Raw genomic sequence first — 24,235 nt, 5'->3', positions numbered from 1 at the left:
GAGCAGGAAAACTAAGAAGCAAAATTAAGACTTAATAACATTTGCTGAAAACTATAACATTTGCATATTAGAACCTATGAACAAAATATGCATTGGGTTTTATTTGGGATTCCAAGATAATTTTAGTTATAATGTTTAGGAACAGATTATTCCTTTGCTTTACTATTTCTCTGAGCATTTAAAAAATGTTATCTTGTTAAATCTTTGTAACAACCTAGTGAAAGAAGGCAGCAAAGTCCTCACTTTGTTGAAGAAGATAAGCAAGTCATCCAAGAACAAATAGCAGCTGTTCATTATGGAGCTAGGACTTAAGCAGAGTTGGAACACTTTCTATTATGTCATGCTAATGCAAGCTAATTTACTGGGTCACACTGCTCTCAATTTATGAGCATTTCACCCTACATTTTTGTCTTCTTAGAAGCTTCAAGAGAAGTTTGTAGAATGTACTCATAAGTGGATGGGATAATACTGTTAAGTTCTGATATTATGATATTGTTTGAAATACTCTAAGAATTTTATATTTGGTAAGTGTTTTACATCAGTATTAAAATAGTAATTTGGTTTCTTACATTTTTATACATAGAATTTGCCAATTACTTTCTGACTACAAAGAAAAACAGATGCTAAAAATCTCTTCTGAAAACAGCAATCCAGGTAACACTTGTGATAGTGAATTACTTTAGGTCAGTTGTCCCCGATCTTTTTGGTACCAGGGACCGGTTTTGTGGAAGACAGTCTTTCTATGGGCTGGGGGAAGGTGGGGATAGTTTCAGGATTATTCAGTCATGTTACATTTATTGTGCTACTTTATTTATATTATTATTACATTGTAATATATAATGAAATAATTATACAACTTACCATCATGTAGAATCTGTGGAAGCTCTGAGCTTGTTTTTCTGCAACTAGATGGTCTCATCTGGGGGCAACATGAGACAGTGACAGATCATCAGGCATTAGATTCTCATAGGAAGCACACAACCTAGATCACTTGGGTGGGCAGTTCACAACAGGGTTCATGCTCCAATGAGTACCTAGTGCTATCACTGATCTAGGAAGGGGCAGAGTTCAGGCAATAATATGAGCCATTATTATTGGTTGGCTGTAAGTACAGGTGAAGCTTCCCTGGTTTGCTTGCTGCTCACCTCTTCCTGTGTGGTGTGGTTCATAATAATCCATGGACTGCTACCGGTCTGTAGCATGGGAGTTGAGGACCCCTGCTCTGGGTGGTCCTACCATAGATAAAAAAGTAAAAGTAAGGAACTTTTGATCTCAAAAGAATGCTGAAGCAAAGTTATGTTACATATGCTTGTCCCAAAAAGGTCTCACTATTACTGACTTCATTCCTCCTCATTTGAAGTTGGAAAGAGACACATTTACTTTGTTGGAGCAAGATGTGCTCTTCTACCTGCTGGTTAGTTGTCATGATAACAGCAATTTTGTTAGAACAAATGCTCTGCTACCATTTGCCAAAAGATTGTCATAATAAATATACAAATTTCTCAACTCTAGGCTCAGGAGATTATAATAAAATTAGAAAAATGTTTCACAATAACAAAAATGCTAGTATGCTACCTGGTTGTGGACACCTAATACATTGTATAACCCAAACGGTATGAGGACACCTTTAATTTAGCCATCAATTTATCAAAGAACTTTTATAAGTTTGGTTTTATAAGTTGCAGGAGATAAAGACGGAGCAGATGTAGTTTTGATCCTTAAGGTTCTCATAATAGAGCTGTCTCTATTTCATTTCTGTGCTTTTTCAATAGAATTTACAAAGAAAATATTTCCATTTATGTTTTCACTTCACTTAACAAATAACTATCAAATGTCTTTTAGATACTAACCATTTTTCTAATGCAACAGAACACAATTAAAAATACAGACAGGAGTTTGTTATTATCATTGCCATTATTTTTTTATTTCACTACTTTATTCAGTTCTTACTGTGTGCTAGATGCCCACTGGAAGCTTTTAATTTATTATATATTGATTATGTGCCAGACATATGTGATGAGGAATGAAAGTTTTGGTAAAAAAAAAAAAAAAGTAGGTATGATTCAAGGGAAGCATGCAGAGTGAGAAGAATTTTTCTAGGTAAAAAAGCAGAAGAATAATGTTTGACAGAAGGAACATGCAACAAGATTGTGTGTTGGCCAGAAGGAACATCTAAGGAGATTGCCTGTTTGGCAGGAAGGGCAGCAAGTGCAAAAGACAAGATGCTTGAGTGAACTTTGCAGGGTTTCTGAGCAGTTCACTTTTGCTAGCACCAAAAGTGTGAGATACCAGAGGTTGGGAATGAGGTGAATACTTGGGTAAGGCAAGTTTATGACAGACTTTTTAATACTGCAGAAATGAGTAGGTTTCGTCCTGTGGGCCATGGGAAGTTTACCAGGTAGAATGCTTTGGACTGCAAATACTGATGAACAGTGGTGAAAACAGTAGGAACCAGAGTTGTTTTGTTTGTTCAGTGATATCCTAGGGATCCCTCTTGTCCCTCTTTCTGTGCTGTCGACAGTGTTTTATTCATGTCTCCTTTCATGGTCGGGTAATCTGCAACAGCTCCAAACATCTTGTTCTCACAACACAACATCTCAAGGGCTTCTTTTCTTCACCTGTGTTTTCTAAACAGGGAGAAAACTTAGAAGCACACAAGGGGCTTCCTGTAACATTTCATTGGCTGTGTTACACTACCTGCTCATTCCCAAACCAGGCACTGGGAATGCAAACACGTGATTAGCTTAGAATTAACGTTTCTCTTTCTGAGGCTGAGGAGGGAGATTCGGATAATAAACATCCCAATAGACTTGTGTTTCTTCTGCAAGAAAGAATAAGGAATGGCTATTGGTAGGGAGTCGACAATGTTTGCTGCAGGGGCTCATTGGAGACATGGGAGCAGGGGAGTCACAAGATTAAATTTGAGTATTAAGGCATTCTGATTATGGTGTAAAATGGGTTAGCAAGCTTTTCCTGTAAAGGACCAGGCGGGAAATATTTTAGACTATGTGGTCTCTGTCATAACTACTTACCCCTGCTGTTGTCTGCTGTTGTAGAGTGAAAGCCACCATGATTCTATGTAAGCAAACAGGCATGACTGAGCTCCTATAAAACTTTATTTACAAACCATAAGGCAGATTTAATTTGGACTGTGGCCTATAGTTTCCTGGGATTGGTGGAAGGTTACCATGGAAAGAAACCAGGAGACAAAGGAAGCTTTTGCAATAGTCAGCTATAGTTTCCGTCACACATCCTTGGACTAGTATCAATGTATTATAAGGTTTTCACCCATCCATGGTGGAATAAAATTAGGAATCTCAGTTACTCATTTTAATATGTTGGTCTTTGTTTTTATGGTGTTATGCCTTTTTATTTGTTTTGCTTAATTTTTTCATGTAAGAACTAACATTAGTAGTTGACGGTTTTCTTTTAAATAGAAGCCATTTTGTTAAGTTTGTGTTCCCAGTGGCAGTGGAAATATAAAGCAGAGGCAGAAGAGAGGTATAGTCCATATGATTTAGTGATAATTGAATGAGAAAGGCTTGGGGGACCGAGAGAAATGTCAGATGATTTACAGGTTTCCAGGTCGTACACTAGTATTTAACCTGGACATGAGGAAGGAGTAGGAAATTTTCTGGTGAATACAGAAGAGCAAAGAGGTGCAGGTCAGCAGAAATGACCATTTTTTTCCTATGCATGTTTAATGGAATATTCATGTAGTATATTTTGAGTAGGTAATTGGATAACCAGCATTTATAACTCACATCCTACTACTTTGACTCTCAGTAACAAGACTTATCAAAGATCAAAGAATCTGAAAGTTGATGAAAATGTCATCATTTTCATCATCCATGTGTATCACCATCAGTGACCGAAAGTCGGCATCCACAGAACACAGAATTGGGATAGGTGAACTTAATAGATAAAGATGAATATCAGAATTGTGTTCCTCTTAGGGAATGATAGTCTCCATGACCTGTGTGAGTCACGGCTGCCAGAAAAGAAAGAGAGCAAGGAGTGTATTAAAGAAGCACAGCAAATTCAGTCCTAGAGTGCCCTGCTTGACTTCATGTCATAGTTCTGATTTCTAAAATACTATTTTCTGCAAAATATGCTTTCTGTTTTTCCCTTCTTGTAGCCTGCAACCAAATCCCAGAATCCCTTCAGTGGGGCATTTTTGTGTTCTTCCTTTAATAACAGCAACATATAAATAACAAAAAGAAGTAAGAGAAAGAGTGTTTTTTTATAGGCTAGTATTTAACATAAACTTGAGAGTGAGTACCAAGATTATACTTAGAATTTACAGACCGGGTAAGAAGACGAGATAGAAATCTGAAGATTACTGACTCAAACACAGTGTAGTTTCCTTGCTTTATTGTCACATCTCTGAATTCGCAACTAGGAATTATATTCGTATGCACTATAACTTTAGAAAGCACCTTCCCAAACCAAATATTAAGTGATTTATTGTAATTTCTTTGACTTATTATAGAATTGACTTTCCAAGTGCTCATGAGAATTATTGAGAATTTGCTACATAGTAACATCTCAGCTGTGTCCACAAGAGCTATCTGTCACCTTGTCTTAATGACTATTGGCTCACTAGGAATATTGGTTTTGGCATTAAAATGATATTTTTCTAAATGCAGATAGGACCAGGGATCACTCTTGAACATTAATGTCCAAGCATCTTAAAATTACACATCAGGTTTCATAATCTGACTTCTGCCCCACTCTCCATCTTTAGCCCTTTTCCCTGTGTGCCCTTTCTCTGGCATTACTGAGCTGCTGGTAATGTCCTACTCACTCGTTCACTCTTTCAGGCCTCACTCCTGCTCTTGCTGCTGTGTGGAATGCTGTTACCCTTTCCTTCCCTCTACCGCTTTTAATCTGGCTAGCCTCAATATTTCAGTCTGTGCTTGGGCATGTGTTCTAGAAAAGCCATCCCTGATATGCTTTATTTTCATTGTTTTTAAACCCTAATGCCTAGCATGTATGTAGCAGGACTCAATAAGAAATTTCTGAGTAAAATGAAGACTGTTTTTACAAAGATGATGTGCAGGACTGTTCTCTGCAGTCTTGGAGCAGAGGGGACAGACATGTGGGGGAATAATGTACAATTCAGGTGGTAAAGATGTGGTAGAAAAATCAGTGAAGTCACAAGGCAGCCTCAAGAAGGAGGTACCTTTTTATCTGGGGAAAGACATGCAGAATCAAGGAAGACTTCACATATCATTGTTTTAAAAGATGAAAATAAGGCCAGTTGTTGTGTCTCACAACTGTAATCCCAGCATTTTGGGGGGCTGGAGGAGGTGGATCACAAGGTCAAAAGATCAAGAACATCCTGGCCAATCATGAAACACCATCTCTACTACAAATATGAAAATTAGCTGGGCATGATGGTGCATGCCTGTAATCCCAGCTTCTTGGGAGACTGAGACAGGAGAATTGCTTGAACCAGGGAGTCAGAGGTTGCAGTGAGCTGAGATTGTGCCACTGCACTCCAGCCTGGTGACAGAGAAAGACCCTGGCTCAAAAAAAAAAAAAAAAAAAAAAAAAAGAAGAAGAAGAAAAAAAAAAAGAAAAAAAAATAAATTTGTCAGAATAGTAGAGGGAAACATTTTAGATATTAGGAAGACATTGTGCACTAATAAAGGTGTCAGTAGTAGTTTTGGAAATCATTTATAAGGTACTATTGTTGCAGAAAACAGGAGGCAGGAGAGACCCAGTGGGTGAAACAGGAGGATTTTATTTAGGTGCACACCAGTTCAGTGGATTTGCATCCAAATGCTGAGTCCTGAACAAAGACAGAGCCTGGCTTATAAAGGCAAGCTTACAGAAGCAGAACAAAGGCAGTTAATCATATAGTGACAGTTTTGCAACCTCAGCATAGCTTGTGACTTTGCAACTACATTGAAGGAAAAGAGGAACTTGCAAAATATAAACATTTGTACAAAGAGCTATGAGTAAATGCTGAGGGGAAGGGGAGACGGTAAAGGAATTTGTTTTCTTAACCTTGCTCTGGGATGTCTGGACCCATACCTGTGGGCTCTGGCTTCTTGGACAGGGTCAACATGACCTTACCTGGGCCCTGCCTGTTACTATCCTTAGAGTCAGAGTAGCTAAGTGCAGGAAAACTTGTTTCTCTTTAAAACTAAATTTCCTTTTCATTACGTTTACTGCTTCATGATTAGGAAGTGGAGAACAACATACTGTGTTACCTTATATGTTTCTACTGTATTTTAAAGTTGTGTTTCTGGTGGTTTTGTTCATTTATGTTGGGTGGATGAATTTGTGAGTGAATCTCATCAGGCGTCTCCCCAAGTGGTTTGTTGAAGTCTTAGAGAATGATTTCCTAAGTAACTATTTCATGAAACACTAAACACTCAATTTATGAGATAAAATAAAATGTTGTCTTAAATCTATTTTTATAAAGGCAATAGTTTTTAACTGTTCTAAGTGGTTCATTTTAACTGAATATATGGATTTCTCAACAGAACAAGACTTAAAGCTGACATCAGAGGAAGAATCACAAAGGCTTAAAGGCAGTGAAAATAGCCAGCCAGAGGCATGGAAAATTTTACATTTAAATGTTTGATTTAATGTTGTTTTCTTTGCTTTAATAATATTAGGTAGTCCAAATGAAATTATCTTTCAGACTAGGTTTTGAGAATCAATAGATTCTTTTTTCTAAGAACTTTTTAATAGATTCATAAAATTTAATAAATTCAGCAATCTCATTAACAGAAGAATCAATAGATTCTAAGTTAGCATTTGAAACTTAACTTAAAAAACATAACCACTATAAACTTTAAAATACTCTTACTTTACAATATTCTTATTTAAAATATTCTTATCTGCCTTTTTGATTAGCTTATAGGTAATCTTTCCTTTTGGAATAGAGGCAAAAGAAATTCCAGAACTTTGTTCTTTTATTCTTACAACACCCTGACATGATAAAGAAAGTAACATCAATTATTGGATTATGTTATTAAGCAATAGAATTATGAGCAATGTAACACTGATGGTCCCTGAGCTGGATTCGTGGTTGAAGAGTAATCATGGCCAGTGATTGAAAATCTGCAGTTTTATATTGCAGTCACTGATAGCAAGGTGAAAGATATATTCTGCCTTGTGATCTCTCATTGACCTCAGCGTTTCTCTTCAGGGAGGGAACCAGGTCATAAAAGCAACCCAAATGCCTATTACAAGAATCGTATCTTGCAGAATGGGACCTTTGGTGTTAGTGCAGAAACACAATAACATTTGAACTTACTGCAGTTGCAGAAAATCAGTACAGATTATTAAAATTTTTATCCACTGTCGTTAGTACACATTAGAATATATTAGAACTGGACTTAAGCAGATAAACTAGATACATAACACTATCATATTACAACATATAATCTCAATTAAAATTTAAGAATTTGCTTTTCTTTCTGTTTGGTGTTGATTTCAGCTCCTAATAATTGAAAGCATGCCTACAATCCAGTTAGTAATCTGTAGAGGCTCACTGGTTAGGGTTTGGTGAGGTAAACTCTTTTCAAGTGAGGAAGACTTTGCAACACTACAAATCATCCGCCGATGCATTTTTGGCAGATTTAACACATAACAAATTAAGTGGAGTCCAAACAAATGGTGACAAAGTTAAGTTTGCTGGTTCATGTTGATCTTCTCCCGTTGACTAAGGTGAATTATTTTTCCCATGTTAGTCAGAAGCCAGTGATGTGGCAGTAGCTGAACGTAGATTAAAAAGTTAATTTTTAATTTTAATTAATTATTTATTTTAACAGTTAAATTTTAATTTTAATTATTTTCTAATTTTTCATTGTCTATACTTGATTACTGAAAATAAACTTATTTTTAAAACATGCATTCCAAAAGAGGAAACATCACAGAAATACAACAAATTAACCTTCTATTTTTGCATTTGCAGGAAATGTCTCAAGAACCAGAAATAAACAAGGATTGTGATAGAGAGGTATACCATTATATTCAGACGTTTCTGTTGAATTAGATGTTTACATTATGTTGTTTAATAAAGTGTTGTAAGTATAGGCATACATGATCCTATCATGTAAGTAGCATAAATCATCAGTGAAAAATTTAATATTTAACTCAGAAAGAATTCTGTAGATTGAGTTTTAAAGAGATACAAACCCCAGAAATATTCTTTCATTATTATGGAATAATCCTGAATGGTGCCGTAAAGTGCTAGGTCATGCGACTTTAGGAGCTTTGGATCAACCATTTTATCTTTCTTGGTTTTAGTCTGATTATCAATAGTTAATGTGGCTAAAGAAGATAATTTCTTATTCTGTGTATCTTCCAGCTAGAAAATCGTATGGCTATGGAATGTGAAATTTGGGGAGCATCTTATTTTCTGGGCATCCACGCTTGTACCTCAGCAGTTTCACTCTGCTCCTTGTGTTGTGGCGAACTTTGGTTCCCATGTTTCAGTGAGAACCATCATGTTTTTGATATCCCAGGGACCAAATGAAAAAAAATGATCAAAGGCAGTGGGGGAGAAGAATATCTCAGTGCAGAAAAGGGCAATCTTCCTTTCTATTCCTGAAGCCTCACAGTGTCTCATCCTCTAAATCTGACTGCTTAATGTGAGATCTAGGTGGTAAAGACAGAAGAAGACACATTTTGCATCTTTGTCTTTTTATTTGTGTGTTCCCACGAGTCAAATGGGATAAATACATATATAAGATTCTGAAGAGTCGTTGGGAATAAAAGCACAAAATGAAGGAGGGCCCTTTTTGAATTTTGAAAAATTCTATTTTATTCAGTCAAACAGAAATGAAGCAAACTTTACAATGATATGATAATTACATCTTAAAATTAGAGGGTAATTGTTCTGTATATATGATCAAACTTAAGTGTGAAATATTTTTAATGACTACAATAATGACAAACTGAGTCAATCGATAAAATCCATTAAAAAGGTTCTTTTTATTCAATAAAGTGAATATCCTTAATATCCTTAATATCAAACTTCCACTCAAGGCTGAAGAAGACATGAAGAAGCACGGAAGTAATAATATGGGATTACCAGAAAACCTGACTAATGATGCCGCTGCTGGCAATGGTGATGATGGATTAATTCCACAAAGCAAGAGCAGAACACCTGAAAGTCAGCAATTTCCTGACACTGAGAATGAAGAGTATCACAGGTAAGCCTATGACAACATTTAATAGGAGACAACCATATGCTGTCAAACTAATCCTAATTTGGGCTAATATTCATGATTAAAAATTTTGTATTTTTCGTAGGATATTCAGCCTTGCCTGGTAATCAGAAAAATGAAAATCAGCAAAAAATGAGTTACCATTTTTTCCAGTCATTAATTTATTTGAAAAATAACGAGTATTGGCAAATGTGAGGGGAAAGGAATTTCTTTACGTTTTAGTGAACTTTTATTTTAGCTTCAGAGGTACATGTGCAGTTTGTTATATAGGTAAACTGTATCATGGAAGTTTGGGCTACAGATTATTTCATCAGTCACATAATAAGCAAAATACCCAAAAGGTAGTTTTTTGGTCATCTCTCTCCAGCCATGCTCCACCCTCAAGTAGACCCTTTTGCCTGTTATTCTCCTCTTTGTGTCCATGAGTTCTCATTGTTTAGTTTCCACTAAATGAGTAAGAATATGTGGCATTTGATTTTCTGTTTCTGCATTAGTTTGCTTAGAATAGTGGCCGCCAGCTCCATCTGTGTTGCTGCAAAGGAAATGGTCTCATTGAAAAAGACATGTCGTACACTGTTGGTAAATGCATTTCGAACATTAATTGAGTAGCATATTCACACACACATATATAACATAGTAAGGATATATATGTATATTAAGGATACTTGTATAGATTTGTTACGTATATACTTACATATAAGAACATTTATTACAGCATCATTATATCAAAAGATGGATCCTTATCAGTAGGAATTTATCATTATTAAAAGCAAATCCTTACCAATAGGAAATAGCTCAATTTTCATTCCCAGAAAATAATGTAGTATGGAACCATTTTTTACAAATGAGGTTAGATCTAGAGTATACGGATTATTTCACAATTAAAATGTATTTAAAACCTTTACTTTGATAACACATCTTAAGATAATTTTGTTAGAATTCTTGTAATATCTGCTGTGTTGCAAATGGAAGCTGCATGCTCCATTGACACTGTACCTTGATTGCTAGTTATTAAATTTTTGTTGTCAGTGCCTGAGTGCTGAAATATTGGATCTTCAATCTGAATATTGCCAAGGGATTGTATGGGGATCTATATTTAATATAAACATTTCAGTATATTGGGTAAAACTTTTATTAAAATGTATCAAAGGATCTTTCATCTACTAAACCAGGATTTGGTCAGATTTTTCTGCAAAGAGTCAGTTAGTAAATATTTTAGGCTTTGCAGACTGTATATATAATTTTGACACAGGGTCTCTGTTGCCCAGGCTGGATTGCGGTTTTGTGATCATGGCTCACTGCAGCCTCAACTTTCTGGGCTCTAGTGATCCTCCCACCTCAGCCTCTCTGCTAGCTGGGACCACAGGTGTGCAACATCACACCCAGCTAATTGACTCTGTGAACTGTAGAGTGAATAAGCGTGGCTGGGTTCCAAGATACTTGACTTACAAAAACAGGCAGTGGGATTTGGCCCACAGGTGCTAATGTGCTGGCCTTGTGCTAAAAGGAAGGTGCTGCTAATGCAGTAACAATTATTCATAAAAGTGTCCTGCATGTGTGACATTATCCTTCCTTTGAGAAAAGGATATATTTCAGTATTCACCACACCACATTTTTCCACAGTGACTTCATATAATTTTTAAAATTTCATTTATAACATAAGACTATTTTCTGCATTTCTGCCACTTTATTCCTGTGAATAGAACTCAGTAGTTGACTGTGATCAATTACTTTGTATATTTGATGAGTATCAACTGTTCTAGAATTGGCTGATTTTTATCAAGCCAGAAATACTCTCCTTGAAACGTTTAGTGTTTCTTGGTCTTTATGTATAAGCATGAACAAAGTGATATTCAGCTTATGGAATCTAGAATTGTTTAAGGTGACTTTTAGTTCTATAGTTTTAAGGATTTAACACCTCAGTCTGGCATTTTTAATGCCACATGTGTATAATTTTATAACTTTTAAAATATATAATTGTTATGTAAAATTTGAAGACTACACCTGTTATATAAAATTTGAAATTAATTGTCTATTATTTTCCATGACTGTGGAAGAAAATTACAACATTCTCAGCCATGACTTCTAAGTATGATGTCCTTAAAAGAACTGTCTAAGTATGATGTCCTTAAAAGAACTCATGAACTCAATTATCTTTTCATTCACTCTTGATCTCACACCAGTAAGTCTTCAGTTTCAGTACTCCTCCAACGTTGTTTTTCCTCAAGATTATCACTAATTTTTTTCTGTAATAAATCTAGGCATTTTTCGTACACTTCATTTTATTTAATCTGTTAGCAGAATTTGAGCCAATGGAGGACATCTCCTCTCTAACAGCATCTTCAACTTGGCTTCCAGGACCTCAGTCCCTCAGGCTTTTCCTCCTGCCTTTCTAATCCATTCATCATGGCCTCTTTTGCTTGCTCCTCCTCATCTTTCTCCATTTGGACATTGTTTTTTCCGAGGGCTCAGTCCTCAATCTTCTCTCTCATGACTTTTTCTTTTTTTGAGACAGAGTTTCACTCTGTCACCCAGGCTGGAGTTCAGTGGTGTGATCTCGGCTCACTGCAACCTCCACCTCCTGGGTTCAAGTGATTCTCCTGCCTCAGCCCCCTGAGTAGCTGGCATTACAGGTTGGTGCCACCATGCTCAGCTAATTTTTGTATTTTTAGTAGACACAGCATTTCCCTATGTTGGCCAGCCTGGTCTCAAACTCCTGACCTCAGGTGATCTCTCTGCCTTGGCCTCACAAAGTGTTGGGGTTGCAGGCATGAGCCACTGCACCCAGCCCCTCGTGACTTTTTCTACCGTGTATATGCTAGTGATTTCCAAATGTATGTCTCTGGCTCAGATCTCTCTCCCTAATTCCAGATTTCCATATGAGCCTGCCTACTTGATATCTCTATTTGGTTAGCTATTGGGTATCACACACTTGTCAGACCCAAAATTGGGCTACTGATGGCCTTCCTGAAATTTACCCCTCATGTAGTCTTTCCTACTTTGGTTAAGGGCAACTCTTCCAGTTGCTCTGCCAAAAATCTCGTTGTCATTCTTGACTCATCTCTCTCTCCATCTCTGACACCTTACATCTATTCTCTCAGTAAATCTTGTCAGGTCTATCTGAAGAATATGTCCAGAAGCCAGTCATATCTTCTACATCTGAGCCACCCTCATCTGCAGTCTACATGAGTGTCATAGACTGGTAATTGATAGTCCTGGCTTTTAAAAACTTCCCTTTTCATCAATTCTTAACTCAGTGGATGTACTTAAAATATAAGTCAAATTGTGTCAGTCCTGTGCCCCAGCCCTTCTGATTGCCTCCCATTTCACTCTGAGTATGTGTCAAATTTCCTCCTAATTATCTCCCTTGCTCTGCTTTAGCCACACTGAACTTCTTGCCATCCCTTATCTACCCCTAGTGCTTAAAGACTCCAAGCACACCTCTGTACTTGGAAGTTCCCTGTGTCTGGAATGCTTTTTCCCCAGATATCCTCCTAGCTTACTCTTTCCATTCCTTCAGTTCTTTATTTAAAACCTCCTTTCTGCTAAGAAGTAGAAAAAGGGTAAAAAGAAACACATTATGGAACAACCACTTTCTGAGGAAGAACCATGTACTACCCAGATGCATCATGCTTAAGATTCAACTGGGAGTGTACCAGGGAGGCTCTCTAATGTAACCAAGGGAAGGTTCAATGAAACAAAGTGATTTATCATCTCTAACTTCAAATCCATTTGTATCTTGACATCAACACTCTTAACCTTATATCATAATTTCTTAGAGTCTTTGATATACAAATAAAAGGTTTTTTGTATTAGAAAGAAAGAAATCCCCTTTCTCAGCAGAGACTTTTCTGACCATCACAACTTTCCCACCACCCTCCCCATCAAACACATAAACATTTCATTTTCCTGCTTTAGTTTTTTCTCCTCTAACGTACTGTATATTTTGTCTTCTCTGTCTGTTGTTATTGTGTGTTTATCTCACTCTCATGAATAAGGATTTTATTTTTCACTACTATATCCTCACTGCCTAGAAAAAGGCCTAGCGTATTGGATGTAGCTACCTAATAAATCCTTATTAAACGAGTGAATGGAGTTTATCCTGGGTATGTTGTTTGATTGATTCTCACTTTAAAATTTTGACATGGGTCATTCTATTAGTTTTGTCTGGTAATTATATGCATTTTAATAATTGTTTTGGCTTTTTATAATAAGCTACATTCTTTATATTAATTTTTTTATTTAGGGAGAAAAGCCCAATATTGTGGTTATTCATTATTTATTCTTTTATTTGTAATCATAATTGTAATTATGGTAAACTGAGTCAGAGGAATTGCAAACTTTACTAGTATTTTATTTGATTTGATTTTTGAGATAGAGTCTCACTCTATCGCCCATGCTGGAGTGCAGTGGTGGGGTCGCAGTTCACTGCACCCTCCGCCTCCTGGGTTCATGTATTTCTCCTGCCTTAGTCTCCTGAGGAGCTGGGATTACAGCGGCATGCCACCACACCTGGCTAATTTCTGTATTTTTAGTAGAGACTACTAATTTCACTTTGTTGGGCAGGCTGGTCTCGAACTCTTTACCTCAGGTGATCCACCCACTTTGGCCCTTCAAAGTGCTAGGATTACAGGCATGAGCCACTGCACCTGGCCACCTGCTTAAAAAAAAAAAATGGGGTGGCACATTTAATGGACTTACAAATTCTTTTCAAGGGATTATGAACCTTTGGTATTTGAAATAAAAAGACAGAGTTGGAAATTTTTTGCTTCCTATAGTAAGAGGAATACTGGTCCGGCACTGGCTATTCTGATGGAGCAGGTGCTGCTGCTTGGCTGTATTTCAGAAGCAAGCTGCTCACATCTGTATTGGTTGGTGAGCAAGACCAGTGGTCATTGATTGGTTGATTAGATTTCAAACTGGCTCTGGGTGGCTTCTTGTTACCATTGGTACAGGTCATTTCTTTCCTAAGTTAGACTCAACTTTAACTGAACATTTTCTGTTTAAAAGTTGCCTTCAATTAACTATGTTCAAAATGAAACTATTTTATATTCCAGAATTTTAGACCTCATTTTTAAATTGTGGTCACGATGAATTGGTTAATAATAGCTCTCAGGAAGATCTATTTACATTTTTTAAATACATATTTCTTTGCATAATTTATTCCTTAAAATTAATTGCCTTGTTTCTGTTATTGGTATTTCTAGAAGCTTTTGTTCAAGTCCTAACATAAACTCCAGTAGGAGGATTTAGTCTCTTTGTCAGTTCATATATGTATATGGTAGTGATATTCTCTTTTTAAATTCCTTTTCTTGTTCACTGTCTTCTCTGTACAATAACAGTAATATTCTTATGCATTTTTACCTCATTAAAAATAATTACAGTTTTCAGGTCATGTGATGCCAACATGTATGTTCCTTTTGCTTGGTGTGTGTGCTGCTATTCAGGCTCTGTTGTGGTTCTACATGAATGGCAGCTTTTTAAAATAACTCTGTGAAGAATGACATTGGTACTTGGATAGAAATTGTATTGGATCTGTAGACTTCTTTGGGCACTATGATCATTTTCACAATATCAGTGCTTTCAGTCCAGGAACATAGGATGTATGTTCATTTATTTGTGTCATCTCTGATTTTCTTCAGTGGTGTTTTCCAGTTATCCTTTTATAGTTGACTCACCTCCTTCGTTACATATTTTCCTAGGTATTTTACTCTTTTGCAGCCATTGTCAAAGGGGCTTGGTTCTTGATGTGACTCGCAACTTGGTTGTAGGTAGTGTATAGTGGTACTACTCATTGGTATTTGTACATTTTGTAGCCTCTGAGACTTTACTGAATTCATTTATCAAGTCTAGGAGTGTTTTGTAGGAGTCTTTAGGGTTTTCTAGGGATAAGATCATATCATTGGTGAAGAGATAATTTGACTTTCTTTTTTCCAATTTGGATGTCCTTTATTTCTCTTGCCCAATTGCTCTGCCTAGGACTTCCCAGTTTTATTCTTAACATGCATGAAATAAAAGTAAAATCAAAAGTGATTAATGATTACTTTATTTCACATCTCTGTCACATACACAGATAAAATTAATTCAAAGTTGTATGTTAAAAACACAATATTAGACCCTGTCTTGTTCCAAAAGGAATTTCTAAGTTGTCTATAAAATACAGAGGAATCAAGAATATAAGTGGAAAGTGTTTCCCAAAAATAAATATAAAAAGTATGGGTTAACACAGGGCTTCCCAATCCCCAGGCCATGGACCAGTACCAGTCCCTGGACTCAGGACCTGGACCACAGAGCAGGAGGCTAGTGGCAGGTGAGCAAGCAAAGTTACATCTGTTTAAAGCCACTCTCTGTCACTCACATTACTGCCTGAGCTCCTCTTCCTGTCAGATCGGTGGTGGCATTGGATTGTCATAGGAGTGTGACTCAAACCCTGTTGTAAGCTGCTTACACAGGGTATCTAGGTTGTTCACTCCTTATGAGAATCTAATGCTTTATGATCTGTCACCATCTACTGTCACCCCCAGATGGGACCATCTAGTTGCAGGAAAACAAGCTGAGGCTCCCACTGATTCTACATTATGGTGAGCTATGTAATTATTTCATTATATATAAGTAATAATAGAAATAATATGCACAATGAATGTTATGTGCTTGAGTCATCCTGCAACCATCCCCCAACTCAGGTCTACAGAAAAATTACCTTCCACAAAACCAGTCCCTGGTGCCAACATGGTTGGGGAGAACTGGGTTAAGAGATGTGAGACCCCTTTGCCTTGTCTTGGATTAATGTGCAGATATGCATTGTGTGAATGACATCTGATGGCACCATGTTGCCCTGTAGATCATTTTAGGGACACCTCCAGTATTTCATGAAAATCAAAATTTCTTCTAGTGATGAACAAAATGATACCCAGAAGCAAGTTTCGGAAGAACAGAATGCTGGAATATCACAAGAAGAGATTCTGACTGGTAAACAAGAGCAGATGGAAGTGGCTGAAAAGAAAATGAATTCTGAGGTATTTTCTTTAGTCATTTTCAAATGTTTTAATATGTGTATTTATTTAAAAGACAACTTTATGTATTTTGGAAAGTACACAGGATTTTTAAAACAGAAGTGCAATGTTTAGATATCTACGTGTACATTGTGGAAGGGTACAATGCTTAAACAGTTATGAATAAATGCAATTCTTATAACTGACTGTAAAAACATTAGAAAAGTAGTATATTGATAAAACTTTCTTCAGAAAAAGGAACTTAAAGAACTTTAAGAAATTGCTTCTGTCCAAATATATGCATAGCTAAGGTTCTTACAATGGTGTAGTTGATAGATTAGATATCAGAGAATAAACCCAATTTTAAAAATATACTCAAGCTTATTAATCTTATATTTTATGCATTTGGGTTTTTTATAATTCAGAGAAAGGCTTTTCCAATTCTGAAATTCTAAAAATCCTCTAGTGACTTATTTTTCATGGTCTTTAAATAAGTATTTCAACTTTTTGGAATTTACACATTTTTAGATTTGAAGTTTTGTCCAACTTTTTTCCACTTAGATATCCACTATGGGAATTCTTTCCTTATACAAATATAAATGTCATACTTTAATTTCAGAAGAAATCATGATACGTCATTCTCTTGAGTGCTAATTAAAAGTTCCCTTTGTTTACTTAGGTTTCTCTTACCAATAAGAAAGAAAAAGATCTCTTGCATGAAAATCGCATGTTGCAGGAAGAAATTGCCATGCTGAGACTGGAAGTAGACAGAATAAAACAGCAGAGCCAGCTAAGGGAAAAGAAACTTTTGGAGGAAATTGAAAGTGTGAAAGCAAAGAAAGATAAAATTCTAAAGGCTGTAAAATTAAGGGAGGATCATTAACAAAAATCAGCATTTAAGTACAGTGGACAGCTTAGCATTTTGACAACTGAGAATAATGATAAACTTCTTAAGGCTGTAAAATTGAATGAGGAAGCATTAGCAAAAATCAGTATTTCAGTAGAGTGGACAGCTTAGCATTTTGACCGCTGAGAATGCTCAGTTCTGAACTGCAGAATGTAAGACACAGCTAGGAAACACTGGAAATGGAAATCCTATCATGTCGTTTTAGACTGACTACTGCCCTACATGACTGTGATCAATGTCAAATAGATGAAACAGACTTCTTTACAGAGAACAAACATGAACAGGTTTATTTACAGGAAAAAATGAATTCTCATATATCTAACCTAAAAGATAACAGTGAGATTCTTTCTGAACAACTCTAATGTTGACAGCAAAATTAACAGCCTAAACATTAAGCTGCATCACACAGGATAAATTCTGAGAGACAAGATGGGGCAGGCCCCCATCTTTCCTGTTCAGACAACTTAGTCATTCTAGTGTGTGGGCTTTGGAGACTACAAACCCATCAAGGGCAGAAGAGATCCTGTGGCACGGCACAGCTGCTTTACCAAATCATGGCCAGACTGCTTCTGTAAGCAGGCCCTGATCCTGTTCCTCATCACTGGACAGGACCTCCCACCTGAGGCCTCTAGCTACCCCCACCAGTGTTCCCTGGCCAACAGAGATTTGAAACCTTCCTGGGACAGAGTTCCCAGAGAGAGGGGAGGGCCACCACCTTTGCTGTTTGGGCACCTAGCCGTTCTGGCCCATGGGCTTTGGAGAGCCCAAGCTGACCAGGGGTGGAAGTGGTGTCTCAGTGCAGCACAGCCACCCTCCAAAAACGTGGCCAGACTCTTGTTTAAGTCAGTCTCCGACCACATTTGTAAACACTGGGTGCAGGCTTTCAACCAGGGTCTCCAGCCACCTTCACTGCTGTTCTCTGGCTGACAGAGGTTTCAGACCTCCCTGAGTCAGAGCTCCAGGGGAAGGACCAGACTGTCATCTTTTCCGTTTGGACAACTTAGCCATTTCAGTCTTCAAGTTTCAGAGTGTCTGAGGCAACCAGGGGCTGAAGTGAACCCCCAGCACAGCTAGCCACTCTACAAAAATGTGACCAGACTTCTTTTTTAAGCAAGTCCCTGTTCCTGTTCCTCCTGACTGTTCAGGACTTCTCAACTTGCCTCCAGCCACATCCTACAGGTGTGTACAGATTGGCAACTGGTTCATACCTCCGAGGTGCAGAGCTCCCAGAGGAAGGGGCAGGCTATCATCTTTGCCTTTTTGCAGACTTCACTGCTGATACCTTCAGGCACTGGAAAATAGGAGGCCATTGGGGACTGGAGTGGACCCCCAGCATACCACAGCAGCCCCACAGAAAAGTGGCCAGACTGTTATGTGGGTGCCCATTTCCATATCTCCTCAATGGGTAGGCCCCCCTGGCAGGGTCTCCAGCCAGCCCCCCACTGGAACTATCAAGCCTGTAGCAACTTGGCAATTCCCTGGACTGAGCTTCCAGGAGCAACTGAAATCCTCTCTGCCGCTGCCTCTGCAGTGGAACTGCCCTTGCTTCCCTCAGAATATCAAGGGAGCAAAGACCCTAAGTGCCATATCGACACCTCCAACAAGCTGTAGTTGACCCAAGGAACACACCAGTCCATTTCCCACAGGTACAACACACCCTGCACTGTTCATCACCAGACAGGGAACCCTGACTTGGGCTCACAGCACAGGCCCTCCATCCTGGGGTGATTATATTAAGTAACTGCTAACTTACATCTCTCTCGGGTGGAGCCTCCAGGAGACAAAGTTGTAGAGCAACAAGTCAGATGATATGCAGCCCAGAGGGCAGGGACAGCTATCTCTCTAGCTCTGCTTGCTCTTATGAGACACTTTATCCCAGCACTTAAGGAGTGCTGCGGTCAGACCAGCCCTGTCTCATGTGCAAGATTGCCCAGCACAGATCAGGTCTAAGAGTTACCTTCTTTAAAAAGGGGAGTTGCTTAAAAAAGAAGTCTGGCCATGTTTGTGTAGAGCAGTTGTGCTGTGCTGGGGTTCACTTTTGAGAGAGTTCTCTGAGACCTGATCTCTGCTAGGCAGTTTTGCACATCAGGTGAGGCTGGTCTGACCTCAGCACCCCTTAGTCAGCTTGCCTCTCCCAGGACCCCAGCCAGGCCACACCTGCTTACAGGACACTCTCGGGTGCACACACTATAGCTTCTGTACCAGTGGACCGTGCCTGATTAGTGGAGAGCTGCAGCAAGGTGGCCCCTACAGCCATGCACCAGCCTGCACATCACCTCTCCATACTGCAGCTCTTTATATGGAAACTTCTCACATCCCTTTGCTGTGTGTGTTTACACAGGTGGGTTTTTCTGTACTTGCCCTGATAGCACATGGGAGTGCAGCACACACCCCAACCCACACCAACTGCCACTGAAGACGAAGCTGTGGTTGGAACAGAGCCAAAAACCCCATCCCTGTCAACATCTCACCCTTGAGGTAATGCTGTGCAGAGAAAAAGGGACCTTCTTATATCCTGAGCGACTACTGCTGCTTTGGGGGAGGGGGCCTCAGAGAAGGCACCCAGAGGTGCACTGGCCAGCAGTCCACCCCAAACCAGCACTGCCTCCAGTGTAACAGCACACAGAGTCAGCAGGGGCCCCCTGGCCCACACCCCAGCTGTCTTGCCTCCACCCCCTTGTCAACGCTCTCAGGGAGGCAGGGACTCCTGCATCCGCTAGCATTCCGCTGCAGCTGCCGCACTTGGATCCCCTCAGTGCAGTGGACTCCAAACCTTGAGGAGCCAGAGAACAAAGATGGGGCCCAATACACGTTCCCCAGAGTTAAAGCACACAGTTCAGGAATTGGGAGCTGCATGTTGGCCCCCTAAAATCCTCCAAAAACAAAACCAGTTGGCTGAGTCCGCCTTACACCACAATCAAATCCTCAAGGTCATCAGATATAATAAAAGAAAAATATCCTGTCCAAAGGTCAGCAGCCTCAACGACTGAAGGAGGATAAGCCCATAAAGATGAGAAAGGATCTGTGCAAGAATACTGAGAACTCGGAAAGTCAGCATGCCTCCTTCCCTCCAAATGACCGCATGAGCTCTCCAGCAAGTGTTCAGAACTGGGCTGAGGCTGAGATGTCTGAAATGATACAAGCAGAGTTCAGGATATGGGTAGGAATAAAGTTCACTGAGTGAAAGAAGTACGTTGTCATCCAATACAAGGAAGCTAAAAATCATTGTACAACACTGCAGGAGATGACAGACAAAATAGGCAGTACAGAGAAAAACATAACTGACCTGATAGAGCTGTAAACCACACTACAAGAATTTTCATAATGCAGTCACATGGTGATTGTGTGTGATGGCATCATGAAAATTATTGTAGTGTGTGTGGGCACCCGAGAGTGCCCTGTAAGCAGGTGTGCCCAAGCTGGAGCCCTGGGAGAGGCAAACAGAGTAAGGACGGCAGAGGTCTCACCAGCTCCATCTCATGTGCAAAACCACCCAGCAGAACAGATGAAGCAGAGGAAAGAATCTCAGATCTTGAAAACTGGCTTTCTGAAATAAAATAGGCAGACAAGAATGGGGAAAAAAAAGAATGAAAAGCAATGAACAAAATATCCGAGAAATATGGGATGATATAAATGACCAAATCTGTGACGAATTAATGTACCTGAAAGGGATGAGGAGAATGGAACCAACTTGGAAAACGTACTTCAGAATATCATTCATGAGAATATCCCCAACCTAACCAGACAGCCAACAATCAAATTCAGGAAATCCAGAGAACCTCAGTAAGATATGTCATGAGAAGATCATCCCCAAGACACACAGTCATCAGATTTTCCAAGGTCAAAATGAAAAAAAAGTATGTTAAAGGCAGCTGGGGAGAAAGGCAAGGTCACCTACAAAGGGAATTCCATCAGACTTAACAGACCTCTCAGCTGAAACCCGACAAACCAGAAAAGATATTCAACTTCTTAAAGAAAAGAAATTTCAACCCAGAATTTCATGTCCAGCAAAATGAAGCATCATAAGTGAAGGAGAAATAAGATCCTTTTCAGACAAACAAATGCTAAGGGAATTCATTATCTCCAGATCTGTCTTACAAGAGCTCCTGAAGGAAGCACTAAATATGGAAAGAAAAAACCATCACCATCCAGTACAAAAACGCACTGAAGTACACAGTCCAGTGATGCCAAAAACCAACCACATACACAAGTCTGCAAAATAACCAGCTGACAGCATGACGACAGGATCAAATCCGCACATACCATGATTAACCTTAAATGGAAATGGGCTAAATGCTCCAATTGAAAGACACGGGGGCAAGCTGGATAAAGAACCAAGACCCATTTGAGTATGCTGTCTTCAAGAAACCCATCTTGCATACAGTGCCATACATAAGCTCAAAGTAAAAGAATGGAGAAAAATATTTCAATCAAATGGAAAACAGAAAAAAGCAAGTGCTGCACTCCTAGTTCCTGACCAAACGAACTATAGCAATAAAGATAAAAAAAGAAAGAGGGCCGGGCGCGGTGGCTCATGCCTGTAATCCCAGCACTTTGGGAGGCCGAGGTGGGCAGATCTCGAGGTCAGGAGATCAAGACCATCCTGGCTAAGACGATGAAAACCCGTCTCTACTAAAAATACAAAAAACTAGCCGGGCACGGTGGCGGGTGCCTGTAGTCCCAGCTACTCGGGAGGCTGAGGCAGGAGAATGGCCTGAGCCTGGGAGTTGGAGCTTGCAGTGAGCTGGGATTGTGCCACTGCACTCCATCCTGGGTGACTGAGCAAGACTCCATCTCAAAGAAAAGAAAAAAAAGAAGGAGATTACAAAGGTGGTCCTGACCTTTGATAAATCTCATTATTGATTGATACCAACCTGGGCTATCTTTATTGCCCAAACCAATAGGATAATTTGCTGAGGTTGGGGAGCTTCTCCCCTGCAGAGAGTTCCTGATCTCCCAAAATTTGGTTGAGATCTAAAGTTGATTTTGCTGTACAAGTCCTTTTCTGAAGTTTTACTCATTTCCAACAACGAAGGCAAATTTTCCTGCTTCCATGGCGATGGAGAGCAGGCACCTCCTTTCCTGAGTTTCGGCTTGCTTCTGACAGGAAAGGTGAGTGTCAGTTTTTTCCAGCTTCTAAGACGGCAGAGAACGATCACCAGCCTGAGCCTTATTTCCAGGTAAGTAACTGAATTAGACTTTTGTCTTAAAATTTTTTCTAATGACTAAAATTTAAGATTATCCACCAGCTACTTTTAATTTCTCCTTACCATGAGAACACTCAGTAATCATATAAATGGTGCATTTGTTTGTTTTGCTCAATTCTTTGTGTGTGTTTGTGTTTGGGGTTTTATTGTTGTTGTTTCACTTTTCTCCCATCTCTTCCTGACTTGGTCAAATCCAAGGGAATGTTCCAAATTGTGGGGAGCAAGGCATCTGAATTGGCTAAAAGCCCTGTGGCTGCAAAAATGAAAAAAAAAATTCCAGTTATCAGAAAATATTTTTATTTTTATTTTTTTTGTTTGTACATAAGCGGGCTCACCTACATAACAAGGCCATCTTTTGCTAGCCAAGGCCAGGCTGAAGGAGTAGTCTTGGTGACCCAGTGTTAAGATTCTGCCTGTTAACTACAGAAACCTGAGTTTGGTTCCTAAGTCTAGTTCTTTCTGTTTGATGTTTGTGTTACTTTTAAAATATCAGCAGTTTGTCCAAGCTATGATGTGGTAGTAAAAGATTCAAAAGGATTCTTTTTTTAAAGTTCTATGATTAAAAGTTTACTTAAAAGCAAATTTCCTTTTTTTAAAATTATACTTTAAGTTCTGTGGTGTATGTGCAGAACATGCAGGATTGTTTTATGGGTATACACATGCCATGCTGGCTTGCTGCATCCATCAGTCCGTGATCTACAGTATGAATTTCTGGTAATGCTATCCCTCTCCTAGCTCCCCACCCTGACAGGCCCTGGTGTGTGGTGTTCCCCTTCCTGTGTCCATGTGTTCCCATTGTTCAACTCCCACTTATGAGTGAGAAGGCGTGATGTTTGGTTTTCTGTTTTTGTGTTAGTTTGCTGAGAATGATGGTTTCCAGCTTCATCCATGTCCCTGCAAAGGATATGAACTCATCCATTATTGTGGCTGCATAGTACACCATGGTGCATATATGCCACATTTTCTTTATCAAGTCTATCCTTGATGGGCATTTGGGTTGGTTCCAGTCTGTGCTGTTGTCAACAGTGCCTCAATAAACATATGTGTGCATGTGTCTTTATATTAGAATGATTTATATTTTTGGGGGTATATACCCAGTAATGGGATTGCTGGGTCAAATGCTATTTCTAGTTATAGATCCTTGAGGAATCATCACACTGTCTTCCACAATTGTTGAACTAATTTATACTCCCACCAACAGTGTAAAAGTGTTCCTCTTTCTCCACATCCTCTCCAACATCTATTGTTTCCCGATTTTTTAATGATGGCCATTCCAACTGGCATGAGATTGTATCTCATTGTGATTTTGCTTTCCATTTCTCTAACGACCAGTGGTGATGTGCTTTGCTTCACATGTTTGTTGGTTGCATAAATGTCTTCTTTGGGAAGTGTCTGTTGATATCTTTGCCCACTTTTTGATGGGGTACTTTGTTTTTCTCTTGTAAATTTGTTTAAGTTCTTTGTAGATTATGTATATTAGCCCTTGGTCAGATGGAGAGATTGCAATAAATTTCTCTCATCCTGTGGGTTGCCTGTTCACTCTGATGATTGTTTCTTTTGCTCTGCAGACACAGTAGTTTAATTAGATCCCATTTGTCAATTTTGGCTTTGGTTGCCATTGCTTTTGGTGTTCTAGTGATGAAGACTTTGTCCATGCCTATGTCCTGAATGGTATTGCCCTACTCAAGGACATTTCTGTGCCTGAGTGCCATACCACCTAAAGTAATTTATAGATTCAGTGCTATTCCCATCACGCTACCACTGACTTTCTTCAAAGAATTAGAAAAACTGCTTTAAATTTCATATGGAACCAGAAAAGAGCCCACACAGCCAAGAGAATCCTAAGCAAAAAGCACAAAGTTGGAGGCATCACAGTACCTGACTTCAAACTATTCTACAAGGCTGCAGTAACCAAAAGAGCGTAGTACTCATATC

At 38.9% G+C, this 24,235-nt stretch overlaps 1 protein-coding gene across 1 annotated transcript in view; it reads left to right on the top strand.

The window, feature by feature from the left end:
* Positions 1-24,021, top strand: part of LOC135965270 (POTE ankyrin domain family member G-like) — a 35,932-nt gene extending 11,911 nt beyond the window's left edge. The window contains exons 7-15 of the mRNA XM_065521794.1: positions 584-654; positions 6,498-6,568; positions 7,937-7,981; positions 9,013-9,179; positions 16,087-16,210; positions 16,866-17,042; positions 17,142-17,178; positions 22,105-22,273; positions 23,937-24,021. Of these exons, the coding sequence (XP_065377866.1) occupies positions 584-654; positions 6,498-6,568; positions 7,937-7,981; positions 9,013-9,179; positions 16,087-16,210; positions 16,866-17,042; positions 17,142-17,178; positions 22,105-22,273; positions 23,937-24,021 (946 nt within the window). The remainder of the gene's footprint in view (positions 1-583; positions 655-6,497; positions 6,569-7,936; positions 7,982-9,012; positions 9,180-16,086; positions 16,211-16,865; positions 17,043-17,141; positions 17,179-22,104; positions 22,274-23,936) is intronic.
* Positions 24,022-24,235: the final 214 nt, after the last annotated feature.

This window comes from Macaca fascicularis, chromosome 10 (assembly GCF_037993035.2).
Source record: "Macaca fascicularis isolate 582-1 chromosome 10, T2T-MFA8v1.1".
Classification (NCBI taxonomy): Eukaryota; Metazoa; Chordata; class Mammalia; order Primates; family Cercopithecidae; genus Macaca; species Macaca fascicularis.
Note: the sequence above shows the minus strand (reverse complement) of the source record. Positions and strands in the feature narration are given on the sequence as shown.